General features: G+C 37.4%; 1 protein-coding gene across 1 annotated transcript in view; it reads left to right on the top strand.

Moving 5' to 3' along the window:
- The window catches only part of LOC129762449 (protein timeless homolog), a 223,112-nt gene that overhangs the window by 172,387 nt on the left and 36,967 nt on the right, over positions 1-13,758 (top strand). Inside the window, exons 12-13 of the mRNA XM_055760706.1 lie at positions 10,354-10,565; positions 10,725-10,828. Coding sequence (XP_055616681.1) covers positions 10,354-10,565; positions 10,725-10,828 — 316 coding nt within the window. The remainder of the gene's footprint in view (positions 1-10,353; positions 10,566-10,724; positions 10,829-13,758) is intronic.

Below are 13,758 nucleotides of genomic sequence, written 5' to 3'. Positions count from 1 at the left end.
TCTTTTATGGCTCAATCCATGCGGAACAAACTGCTTCACTGTCTCTGTTTGTCATGACGGCAAAGATTTTCATGAATCATAAAATACTTCCTCACTTAGTCACAATAAACCATACATCCGTAACATTTGAGAACGAGTTACACTCGATATGAGATTTGATAGCCTTGCCGCCGTAAAATCTCCTGCGTTCATTACCATGTTATGGATGAGTTTAACATTTCCATGAATGGTTCATAAAACTGAAGACGCTCAACTTCGGAATTTCACAACAAGCTCGCACTAATTACCTACAGACTTTGCAAGTGACGCGTTGATTAATTAATGGCAAGCATAAATTATGCTTCCCAGCAGCAGACTCCATGGTTCGTATTAAAATGCACTTTAGCAACTTTTTTTTTGCTCTTGTCCGATCCATTTTTCTCAATGAGAGTGGGTTCGAAGAAGAACTTATTGTTTTCCCCCAAGATGTTGTACAAAAAATTAATCCAACTCTCTCTGCTTAATGGCGGGAGACGACGGGGTAAACGATGGAGAAGGAGGTAGAGAAATTGTAAGGGTATATAAGCAAAAGCGCTATATTCACTTAATCAGTCTCCGCGTCTGAAATTTCCTTACTTTCCCGACAATCCCAGGGGACTGTGGGGGAGAGTCCCGGATGACGTTTATTATGCAAACAAAACTTTTGTCGGTCTCGCCACGAGAGTCAACACTGATAAACGTAGTGTAATTGAGTGTGCCAAGTCTGCACCCAACACCCTCAGATACAACCCTATTTGTTTGTGATTTTAGATCGGTTTGAAGAAAGGGCGATGGATGAGAGCGACCGGTGGAAACTGACGTGGCGAAATGAAAGGTTATTTGTATTATGACAGCGAAAGCGTCTCAAAGGCGAATGTAAAAGTTGGTAATGAGTCTGTATAGAATGCTTTTAGGCATAGCAAAAAGAAAATTTTTATTTTGTAGTCTATTCATTGGGGTCGGAATGGCCACTGCTCAAGCAAAAAAAAAAAGAAAGTGACAAAACTTTGAGAAAAAATAATCCAATGCAGAGCTTCAATCCATTTCTAATAATTTATTCGCATTGTTCGAAGAAATTCATAACATCTGTAGTTAAATAGACATTCAAAAAATGCGTATGATTTGAAATTAATGGTAAAAAAATAAAAACAAGAAAATTCATACCGTGAAAATCTTCTAGGGTTAGCAGTTAGTCGTGCAACCTTTGTTATGCATCACTTCACGCACCCGGTTCGGCGTGGATTCCACCAGCTTCTGGCAAGTGGCGACCGGGATGGCATACCAACAAGCTTGGATTCTATCCCATAGTTGATGCTTATTCTTCAACTTCTCCGTGTGCACCGACCTTTTCACGATCTCCCATAGGTACTCTATAGGGTTCAGATCCAGTGACTGTGCTGGCTACTCCATGACGTCGACTTTGTTATTTTGTGACCAATTTTTTGACGATCTTGGCGGTGTTCTTCGAATCGTTATTTTGCATGAACTGCCGTTTCAGGTGTATCTCCCACTCGGCGTGTGGCAGCATAACATCCCTTAGGATTTTCGCGTGGAGGTACATGATCTTATCCACTCAGTACAGGGGGCCAATCCCGTACCAGGGTGGTACACTGTGGCATGTAAGCACAGCCTATTGGGCGATGGACCCAAGTTTTTCCTTTCGACGCGATGAGGTTTACCTTCGTCTCATCTGACCACAGTATATTTCGCCGCTGCTATTCTTACCCCGGACCGATCCAATCGAAGTGGTCTTTCACAAACTTCACTCGTCCCGGATCTTTTTCGAGGCCTTGAAGGGATCATTTTTGGAGGCTGCTTCGCGGTCATTTTCCTTGGGCGTCCAGTCGTTTCGGATTTTTTGCGGTCATGGAGGGCATCAAAAACGTAGGTTTTGGATCGTCCCAAGTACTCTGCGATTTCGCGTTGACTGCTACCTGCCTTGGACATTTTGCGGATCCGCTGTGTTTCCGTGCAATTATGCACGCGACCCATTATTCGTTGACTGCAACTAGACTTCGAAGATTAAACCTTTACATACTTCTTGTTTAGATGATAAATACTTACCAAGATCCGAAAACTACTAAATAGCACCGAGAAACAATCAATTATCTTCAAAAATCGGTCGAAACAATACTCGAAACAACCGAAACAAGGAACTGGTCCTGAATTTTGTTGCGTTATTTTAGTTCTTAAGTATGCTTAAAACGCATTTTTTAATGAATGACTATTGTTTTATCTACAGATGTTATAAGTTTCTTCAAACAATGCAAATAAATTGTTATAAATAGATTGAAGCACGGGATTGGATTATTTTTTCTCAATTTTTTTTTTTTTATCCAAATTATATATTTTATTAAGGCTCATATGGCGTCAGCCTTACGGGGCCGGGAGTTCACTATTTCGACAATATTTGCCTTATAACTATGTTAGTAATATGTAACCGATTACTCGCGGTTGGCTCGAGGTTAGTATTACAAGTGTTTTCGTAATTGTGATGTTGCTGTCTCCAATGCTCTGTACCTGTGCCCGACACGGGATACTTCCTATTGGGGTGCAGCTGACCATTAATCAGCAGCGCCCCCCTAGTCTGTACCCCATATCTAGCGTGGTGCGTCTTCTCGACTCGAGGAATCCAGGATAGAATGGTCACTAGCCGGCGCAAACATCAGCTCGTGTAGAGTTGTCATGAGCGGTACAACCTTTGGCTCTTGTTGAATGATCAGTGGACTGCACAACCTTCGGCCCGTGCATCTGTAAAGAGTGTGTGTATGTATTGCCGCCACTAAGTAAAAGTTTATCGATCGGATAGGAGGGATATGAAACGGGGACACAACGAAGGAAACATCATCAAACGTTGACATCGGCGTTTCTGAGGAACAGGTATAGATGAAGCAGAAGATCAAGATCACGGCTACCTAAGATATCCCGGACGGGGATCTCCGATTGTCTGCCTTTTGCTCTCAGTGCTCTAGAGAGCTGAGAGCGAGCAGTATGGAACCGGATACACGACCAGACAACATGCTCTATGTCGTGGTAGCCATCGCCACAATCACAAAGATTGTTTGCTGCGAGCCCAATGCGATAGAGATGCGCGTTTAGGTTGTAGTGATTGGACATAAGCCGAGATATCACGCGAATGAAATCACGACCTACATTCAATCCCTTGAACCATGCACTCGTCGAGACCTTAGGGATAATCGTGTGTAACCAACGACCGAACTCATCTCCACCCCACATGCGCTGCCAACTTACGAGCGTGTACTGACGAGGAATGTGAAAAAAATTCATTATAAGCAATTTGCCTTTCAAAAAGTGTGCCTTCTAAAGCGCCCACCTTAGCTAGCGAGTCCGCTTTCTCATTCCCCGGAATCGAGCAATGAGAGGGAACCCATGCTAAGGTAATCTTGAATAATTTTTCGACCAAAACACTCAATAGTTGTCTTATTCTTGTTAGGAAATAAGATGAGCGGATTGCCTCTATTGAGCTGAGACTGTCTGAAAAAATAAAATAGTGGTCGATGGGCAATGTTTCAATGATCCCTAATGCGTAATATATCGCACCCAGTTCAGCGACATACACTGAACAAGGATCTTTGAGTTTGAAAGAGGCACTGGAATTTTCATTGAAGATGCCGAAGCCAGTGGTCCCGTTTATGAATGAACCGTCAGTAAAGAACATTTTATCAGATCTAACTTTCCCATATTCTGCCGAAAATATCGGCTGAATAGAATCGGAGCGTAGTTGATCTGGGATTCCATGGATTTTTGTCGCATGGACAGATCAAAAATGACAGAGGAATTGCAGAAGTATGGGAAGCAAACTTGTTTGGAGAAAAAGTTTGTCACTTTCTTTTTTCTTTGCTTGAGCGGTGGTCTTAACGTTTCGTCCGACACTGTATAGGAATTTGGGACAAAAATCGTAACAGCAGAATTTAGATATTGTGACACTTTGGTGTGATAGGAAAAATTGTTCATAAGTATCAGAATTACTGTTTGCGTAAATGTCTCAAGTCATTTAAATAATTGCATAAGTGTCTCAAGCGACAAAATCTTTGTTCATCTAAAGAAAAAAGTTCTGATCATTTCGGAAACACAGAAATAAATCATTTTTTGAGTAACTACTGGTTTAAATTATGTTGAAGTAATTGTTTTTAATGATCAGAATAACTGTTTGCATAAGTGTCTTATATCATTTGAATACTCCTATAAGTGGCTCATATAAACAAATCTTTGTTTCTAACGCGAAAAGTGCTGACTTTTTCGAATACACATTGCTGAAAATTATTACAAATTCGTTGCATAAATGGTAAAAGTGTCTCATATCCAATCGATTATAAAAATAAAATTAAGTATTGATTATACATCATATGATTCACTCAGGTTTCTTACGAAAACAGAAACAAAAATTATGGCATTTTCATCTTTTTTAATTCACAAGCAAAACTGCAGCTTGCTTCAAACACATACGAGAAGCTTTTCTTTTGCATTCTACTTTTTTTTACCTTCTCATTTTCAATGTCATCGTCACTAGAAATATCTACGTTTTTCGAAATTTTGTCCTCGAAGATTTCTGCCTCACTGTTAGTTAAGAAATACTGACATAATTTTTCGTCATCCTTCTGATGCTAAGAGCTAACGATTTTCGCAGAAGGGATATTGATGAATGAGCTCAACAGATCTTCTTTTGAGTTGACTCCAAATGATTTCCTTGTGTAATTTAAGCGAGTTTTTCCTAAAGCATCACCACCCACAATGTTCTTCGAGAAAAGTAAACTAGCTCCACGAATAACATAAATGCATTTATTACAATTATATAATATTTATTCTAAACTAGGTTCCTATTCTTTTGTTTCCTTATCTTTACTCCTTCATTTACTCAATTTACACAGCTTTTGGACGTCACATGTGCACACGGACATAGAACACAAAGAATTTACTCACGGCACTCGACATTTAGTTTATAGTAGACGATTGTGTCTCTCTGATTCGCTTTTGCCTCACTCAACTAAGTCACCATGAGTGTCGTTCAAAATATACCTATGTTTGGCATGAATTAGCCAAAATGTGCCAGCTTTCTATAATATATTTAGCTACACAGGAACTGTATTATTATTGGATAATGAATATTTCAAAAACTTTCTCCTTTTTTTCAAAAATCTTACACGTTCGCGATCAAGTTTGCACTTCCAGAACGTTTTACGACTCGGTTTTACGACTCTAGACGAGAAACGCCTAGAGATTTTTGGAAATCATCAATGCAGCTAGCGTTCGCGATCATTCGGTTGATGTCTAGGCCGAAATTCAAAACGTGGACACCTAGAACATCCATCCTGATTTCGTGAGTAGGGGAAAAGGGGGGAATTTGGACCACCTAAGCAAATCGCCTAATATTTCCAAACCAATACGGTCTAAATAAAAAATGTCACATTGTATACTGAGCTACACTTGTTTTCTCTCTATAAATAATGTTTAATCATTATATAAAGCTTCAATCTACCAAATATATCATAAAATAAAAGAGATGATTTTTGGACATTAAAATTTGATGTGGGGTGATTTGGTCCAGTGTGTGTTTCATCGAAAAAAACATACTTATGTTTATGTAAAGTATTTTGGGATAATGTTACAATCAGTAACAGTGTTCTGGGATCGACACCAGGTATCTTGGCCGCATTCCAGACCAGAAAAATTGGATCCAGACCATCTCGAATTCTGCATGGATCTTTTCACTGTTTATCGAGCATTTTCAAACACTTTCAATGCTTGATCGAAGAAAATCCGTTCTTGATGGCCTACGTTGCTCTTTTAAGCTCCTCCTTCTTCCAATGTTGTCCGTCCATCCTATTCTTGTAATTCAGCGGCATCTGGAATCAATTAGACCAAAGAAAAGTCTCAAATCTGTAGGACCAATTCACCCCACAGAAACGTGTCCATGTCACCCCACACAACACGCAAAAATTAAAATGCAGTTAATTTCATTTATTGTTATCAAACTTACAGTTTCACTACATCAAATTGTTCCTCTTTTGTAGGCGAACAGTACTTTACAGCACAATACACGAAAAATTTGTTTAATCAGCTGGAAAAACATTAAAACCACGATCGGAAAACTCACATTTTTTTTCGCTCAGAGTACTTGCTGTATTTATGCTACCGTTTTCCTCTACTTGTGAAGTTTTACCAAAGTTTTTTTACTCTAGGTACATACGATTCAACAATAATTTTTTCCCAAATTTAACCTTCTCTTTTTCCTCCTTCCCTCAAGGACACGAATTGGTCACGACAAGTGTTGCCACATTTTAATTTGTACCAGAGGGGTTAAAAATCTTCACATCTATACTTTTTTTTCCAAAAATCTGTATCATCGAAAATATTCGTTGTAGAGAAAAAACTAATTTATTAGCATGAAAAAAAATTTGCATTAGCATTAGCACAATATCGTAGGTGGTACCAATTCAGAGCTGTTACGTCAAAAGCCTGCCTCAATCCGTTACTGGCGATTGGTAATATCTCTTAGATAAAGGCATGCTTCCTCCAACATTTACTTAATGAAAAAAATACTCATTTATTTACTACTAATACTACATTTACAATTGAACGTCATTTGTGTGTTTCATGATGCTCGTACATAGTTTTTTCTGAATACTATTTGCATACTATCTTTTATTAAAATTTTCGTGCTGCCGCCACAATGTTTAATCAAATCTTTAAAACCCAAAATAACGTTCATCGTATCGTTGCTGAGGTGATTTCGAAGCTTCCTACATTCCATTCTTTGACTAAAATTTTGTAGGTCTGATAGAATTTTTTTAAGTTTTGTTTTTAATTTTAATTTTTTTTCAACTTTTTTTTTCGAAAAATCTTAATTTAAAAACTATAAGATCTACAAAAACTTGGTCATAGAATGAAATGTAGGAAATTACTTAGGTTTTCATTAAAAATTATCAAAGAATTTTTCGGAACACAATTTCATTGAAAGAAAAAAGTTTTGAAAATTAAAGTTCATTTTTTCTTGAAAACATATGCTTTTAAAATTCAGAAAAAATAGATATAAATAGCCCTTTAAGTTTCCAACAAGTTTTCCATACATCAGACGATGGGTACATTTACATGAAAAAAAGTTTTTCGAACAACTACTTTTCAATTTTTTTCTTAGAAAAAATACTATTAATGTTTGATTCGTAACTTTTTTATGTATAAATTATCACAATTTACATGCTCTGTTATTTTTTCTCTACTTAGAAACATTTTTTTTTTCTTTATTATAGTGACTTTCAACACATTTCGGCTGGTTCGTCACTTTTACTTCCATTTTTGGAAGAATGTCGGGAGTGAGAATTGAACTCGTGATCTCTGCGTGAGAGGTATGGATGTTACCACTACGCCAGATCGCCTCCACTTAGAAACATGTCAAGAACATGTCAAACGTGAGATTTACACACAAAAATGTTATGAGCAAAACATTATTTTTTTCAGGAGTCTTCATACAAAAATTAAAAGTTGATGTCTTCGACAAAGGTTTATATTTTAACAAGGTCTAAAACTTTGTCGAATACACTATATCGCTATCCTGACTTTAAACAAAATTAGGATAAGTTGTATTTTTTTCAAAGAAAACATGAAAAAGTTGTTGCATTTATTTGAAGAAGAGGGTATGATTGAATGAATAGCTTCAAAAAATATGTTTTCTTCCTCTTTATGATGTTTTATTAGTTATCTAATTCAGCCTCCTCAAAACAGAGTAACTTTTGATGCTCCAACACAAATATCGAAATTCGAATTTTTCATTGTTATTAATTAAAAGTAAGCAACTGAATATAATTCATGAAAGTATAAAGAGCTATAAAATAACATAAAAACGTATTAATCGATTGTGGTTTCATTGGAGTAAGAATCAGAACATAGCATAACTGCATGCTCGAAACAAATATATTTTTTACATTTCATGCAGTTGTTGCGTATTTTTCGGGTCTTATATCGAAGAGAAGAATGTATAACGTCATTCTAGATAAAAACCAGATGATAAAGGTTCTGGAATATAAAGTTTACATATTTCTAATATTCTTTGTCTCTGTATTCTTGGTAAACTAAGAATTAATACTAAGAATTTTTAGATGGGGCATAAAAAGATGATATAAAAGGATTTCTAGGAACTTCCTTTTCTTTTCCTTGTTTTCTTGTCTATATTGTTCATTATAAAAAAAAAAATCCCCGAAACTGTAATTTTTAAAAATTACCAGAAGCCACCGATTAGTTTATAGTTTACTGTTTACAATTCTTCCACAAGTGAAATTCTTTCATAAGTGTTTATATGTATGACAATTATATTTAGCGAATAACTATACGAAAGTCAAACATATAAATTTGGCTTTTGAACGTATGAATCTAACGACGAATTCAATTCAACAATCAATAACAAAGCGTAGTTCAAAAAACAGTAAAATACGATTTCGGTCGTAGGTTATGTTTAATGACGAATTCCAGTGAGACCGAGTGAATTCAGCATTTTCAATGGTTGGAGCTTCAATTTTTTCTGAACCGATTTAATCCCTTCTTTCCGCTTTGAGCTGTATACTTTCAATTCATTTGAAAAAATTAACTTTCGAAGGAAATGAATTTTCACGACAGTATGAGTGCACTTTTGGAATTTACATTCTCTGTGCTCTAGTAAGAAAAAGGTAAACGATGTTTATGTGAATAAAATAGGTGAGAGGGGAAAAATATTATTAACTCAAGCAATTATTGCAACGTTATTTTAAAACATCTGGATATTATGTATAAAACACACAAAAAAATTGTAATCTGTATCTTCAGACTCTTGGTTGGTTGGACAAACCCAGCCTTATCCGGTCTTCGAAATATGTTGAGAGAGTTCTGCAAGGTTGTCGATTGTTTAGTCGCCCGATTGAGAACCAGGGGAACGGGATATTATGAAAATACAGTCTAAAAATTAATTGACATTGGTCTGTTGGTCTATTAATGCCGGAAAGAGACCAAAAATGTGCTCAATCATGGCTTGTATTTGCATTCATCGTACAACCGGATAAATCCGATATGAATCATCCATTAATTTTAATTAACCTCCAACATTAAGCTTTCTTCTGTTTGTTTCGCGATAATTGCCAGTGAAAATGAAAGCAATTAAATTAAATGTCTATTTCATCCGCATATTTTCTACATAGAATCATCGTTTGCAGCCTTCCTGTATCTCCCCCTCCCTTCCCCTGTTTGTGTTGCAGAGGATGCGGACTCCGGTGAAATATAGGAGACGGGAGAAGAATGATTAATTATTACGCCATCATTAACCTAAATTCTAATTGACTTTATTCCTGCTGAGTGGAAATTTAATTTCCCGGCCACGGTTTCGATTTACAAGGTTTGATGCTCGATTAGGATATATGAGCTGCCTGCCACACAATCAGATACCGGCTACCGATGATATTGTTGTCACGTACTATTTTCATGCGCATTAACCAAATTTAACAAAATTACTTCTAATTGTCATTATCGCTGAACATTTCAATGTCACGCCCCTCACTGTGGGACTCACGTTACACACATAAATACATATTATTCTGCAAAATGTCTCACCACACCCAGACGGGGGAAAACATTGGCATAACATTCCATAGCGAAAATATTTAGCGTTACAATTTTCTCTGCGTATACGCTTCCAGGATCATCCACGTCTCGGGTATGATGGTTCCGACTGGTCTGCCACCAAACCGGTAGACCTTTGCGTAATTATAATTCCAAGAGAAGTTTCGCTTCTGGGTAACGAAAAGTGGGACGTCAGCAAGCTGGAATAATTGCATAATTAGCACTCTTCGGGCTGTTTCATCATCCCTAACTTCTGCACCATTTGAAGAGGGTTGGCGGGACGTTTTTGTCGATAAATGCAAATTTTGTATAACGCTACTTATACAAGTGTATGTGCTTCTCCTTAAGCTAGTGTTAAAATCCACCTATGTGTGTTTAAATTTAATTTAAACTCTAAAACAAATGAAATTGTTAGAACTAATTCTCCCCTCTGAAAACTTACAACTCCCACTGTGACAGCAGGTAATAGTTTTCTCGTATACCCCGAATTTCGCAACAATGGAAGTGCCCGTACATCTTCGGGATTAATTTTTATAGCGGAATCAAGTTTAGTAACAGGTTAAACCCTGGCACATGTCTGTCTGCCCTACACCGGCAAACCCTCGTTTCCGCCAAATACCATCCCTAATAATCGCTTCGATTAAACCTTTCGCCAACTCTCCATTTAGCTGTCACTCTTTCACGTTTTCCCCATTTTCTGCTTACTCCCTCTCCACCCCCACCGCTCACTGACAGGCATCGCTATTCCGCATTTTCCAAAGCGTATTTCACGCTCCCAAGGATGCTCATCAGGTCGAGTTGCGACGGCTCGGCGTTTATATCGTTCGACAGTTTACCTCTCTGGCACCGAATAATCCGAAAATCTACGCAGAGCTGCTGTTCTACAAATCGATTAAGGAAGCGAACGCCATCGAAATGGGATACGAGGATATCTACGGAAACAGCATGTAAGTTACGTTTTCTTCGCTATTATGTTTTTTTTGCCAGCGCACACCGCGTCGCAAACGCTGGCAAACGTTAGCGCACACCAATGGTAAATAATAATGAGTTTTTCTACTTTTCCCGCCTGTCGACTCGACATTCCTCTTCCGCTTTCCGTTTGGCAGCGGTACCGGCGGCGGTGGCATTAAGGGCGCTTGGAGCGAGGAGCAGGAAGAGGAGCTGCGCCGTTTGTACATGGAAAATCAAGAAAATCCCGAAAGCGATCAAGGTAAGCAAAAGTTTTGCTTTGTGGTTTTTCAGAGAAAAGTGAAGGTAAATGGGAAATTTATAAAAACAGACGTAACTTCACGTGAGTTTACGATTACTATCAGTATACTGGGAAAAGGGCCTGAGAACCGTGGAAAATGCCCCGAGTGGTATCCTTCATAAATCAGTTTTTAATGCAGTTTTCGTGCGGAATAAACGAATAAATTAGTAGATGGTGTTTCATATCGATTGTTCACATTTTTTGATTCAGTTTGAATCTTGAGTCAAGAAATAATTTCTTCATTGAGTTTGGCTCAATGCAAGCAAATTTGAAGTGACCAAAATGAAGACCATTTGTGTGTTCATTTATTATTCAGTAACGCACAAGAGATCCTTTTTTTTTGTTTTCTACCTACAGTTTTGGCGAATAAGTTTTTATTGAGGTTAAACCAGAGAAGCGAAGTGGAACATGAGAGAAAAAAGTGGCAACGATTTGTGGCAAGAAAATGTAAACAGTGAAAAAATTGACAGATGGTTTACGCTCTAAAAATTGAACATAAAGGGTGTGTCACATCAAATTGCATCACGGAAAAAACGCTGTAGAAGTTCGCCCAGTAGACCGATCCTTTGGAAAATTTTAGACAGTAAAATAAAAACTATTAAACAACTTTTGGCATTTTCTTTTTATTCATACTTCGAGCCCAAGCCCGTATGCTCGCACCTTCCTCTTTACCCCGTCCATAAGGTTCTGTACAACGTCAGGTTGTAGTTTTTTTTTAACAGAAATCCATTTCCTCTTGAAGTCCGCCTCCGACAACTTTTGGGTTCTTCCGGAGGGCCTGCGCCCAATATTTCTCTATTGGGCGAAGCTCCGGCGCGTTGGGCGGGTTCATTTCCTTTGGCACGAAGGTGACCCCGTTGGCTTCGTACCACTCCAACACGTCCTTTGAATAGTGGCACAAAGCGTATTATAGGGGCGTTATTTGCATAATTTGTTCTGGATGTTTTGGTTAGAAACAAATTTCGCGTTCTTAGTTGACGCCCAGGTACATAGAAATTTAGTTTTTCTAGTAATTCAGCTGACTGTACTCGTTGCGAAATTAGGTCATTAACAAAAGAAAGCATTGCAAATTCACGGCGTTCTTTTAGTGTTTGGATGTTTATGAGCATGCAACGTGCTTCATATGAAGGAAGTGGAAATGAGGTCCAGTTGAGTTTACGAAGTGCAAATAGAAGAAACTGTTTCTGGACTGACTCAATGCGTTCTTCATGTACAACCATATACGGGCTCCAAACGATGTTACAGTATTCCAGAATAGGCCTTACATATGTAATATATAAAAGCTTTATTGTGTATGGGTCCTGGAAGTTATGTGAGAAGCGTTTGACAAAACTTAACACACTATTCGCCTTATTTATTACAGAGTTGTAGTGTTCTATGAATGTGAGTTTACAGTCCAGGACGACGCCTAGATCTCTAACTATTTCACATTTTTCTACATTTTGATTTCCAAGACATATTACAATATTTGGTACATGTTTTTTTCTGCTAAATGTTATAGAGTTGCACTTTTGCACATTCAGTGTTAGTAGATTTTTATCACACCAAGTATGGAATACATGTATTTCGTTTCGAAATGCTTCGATGTCGTTTTCATTTCCAATTTCCGCGAAAAGCTTCATGTCGTCGGCATACACAAGTACATTGATACGCTTGAGAACGAAGGAGATGTCATTAACGTACAGAATGAAAAGAAGAGGACCAAGATGAGAGCCTTGTGGGACTCCCGAAGTGACTTTTACTCAATTTGAAAGAGAATTTTGAAAATGAACAATTTGTTCACGGTTTGTTAGATAAGAATTGAGCCAGTTTAAGAGTCTTTGTTCCATTCCTATTTTCTGCAATTTGAAGAGTAGTAATGGAATGTCGATGCGGTCAAATGCTTTACTGAAGTCAGTGTAAAGAGTTTCTACGTGTTTGCCATTTTCCATTGCATTCAAAATAAAAGTCACAAAAGCCAACAGATTAGTTGCAGTTGAACGGCCTTTGAAGAAGCCATGTTGCATACATGTAATTCTATTCTTTACTTGTTGGAAGACTTTTTCGTTGACTATTGCTTCGAATAGTTTAGGAATGCAAAAGATAATGGCAATTCCACGATAATTACGTACGTCAGATTTAGCGCCTGATTTAAAGATAGGTACCAAAAAAGATTGTTTCCATTTTTCTGGGAATATTCCAGTTTGTAGTGACATATTGAAAATGCAATGTAAGGGAAGGGTGAGTTCCTCAGCCAGGTTCTTTAGGAATATAGGTGCTATTCCGTCAGGTCCTGGTCCTTTTGTTCCGTCTAATTTTTTTAGTGCATGGCATATTTCCTGTTGTGAAAGATAGTTCACCGATATGTCATTTGGATAATCCGGTAAAAATAAAAAGTAGTTTCGATCGCGATTTTCTTCGGAAAATGTAGTATATACTTCCTGAAAGAAATTTGCAAAGAGATTACAAATTTCGTTCGAAGAATTCCTCACATCCTCATCGAGATGCATCTGCGATGGGAAGTTATTGCTTTTGAGCTTAGACTTTACGTAATTAAAGAATTTCTTCGGGCATGATTTGACTTCAGTTTCGACCTTTCTATTGTACTCTTCGTGTGCACTTTTAATTGCAAAATTTAATTCTTGGGAAATATTTTGATATTCAAGCAAATTTTGATGACTTTTGTCTATTTTGTATTTTTTATGTGCTTTTTGTTTTTTATTCTTTAGATTTCTTAATTGAACGTTAAACCAAATAGGATATTTGCTGGTTGAATTTCTTCGTCTTCTTTTCTTCGGCACAAATTCTGATATTATGTTATTCAGAATTTCGTGAAGAATATGTACAGTTCAGTTGACATCTCGTTCGCTGTTTAATAAAGTTTGCCATTCTATGGCTTGTAGGCTACATTT

The sequence above is a fragment of the Toxorhynchites rutilus genome, chromosome 1, assembly GCF_029784135.1.
Source record: "Toxorhynchites rutilus septentrionalis strain SRP chromosome 1, ASM2978413v1, whole genome shotgun sequence".
NCBI lineage: Eukaryota > Metazoa > Arthropoda > Insecta > Diptera > Culicidae > Toxorhynchites > Toxorhynchites rutilus.
The sequence above is the reverse complement of the archived record's forward strand: the minus strand, read 5'-3'. Positions and strand labels throughout refer to the sequence as shown.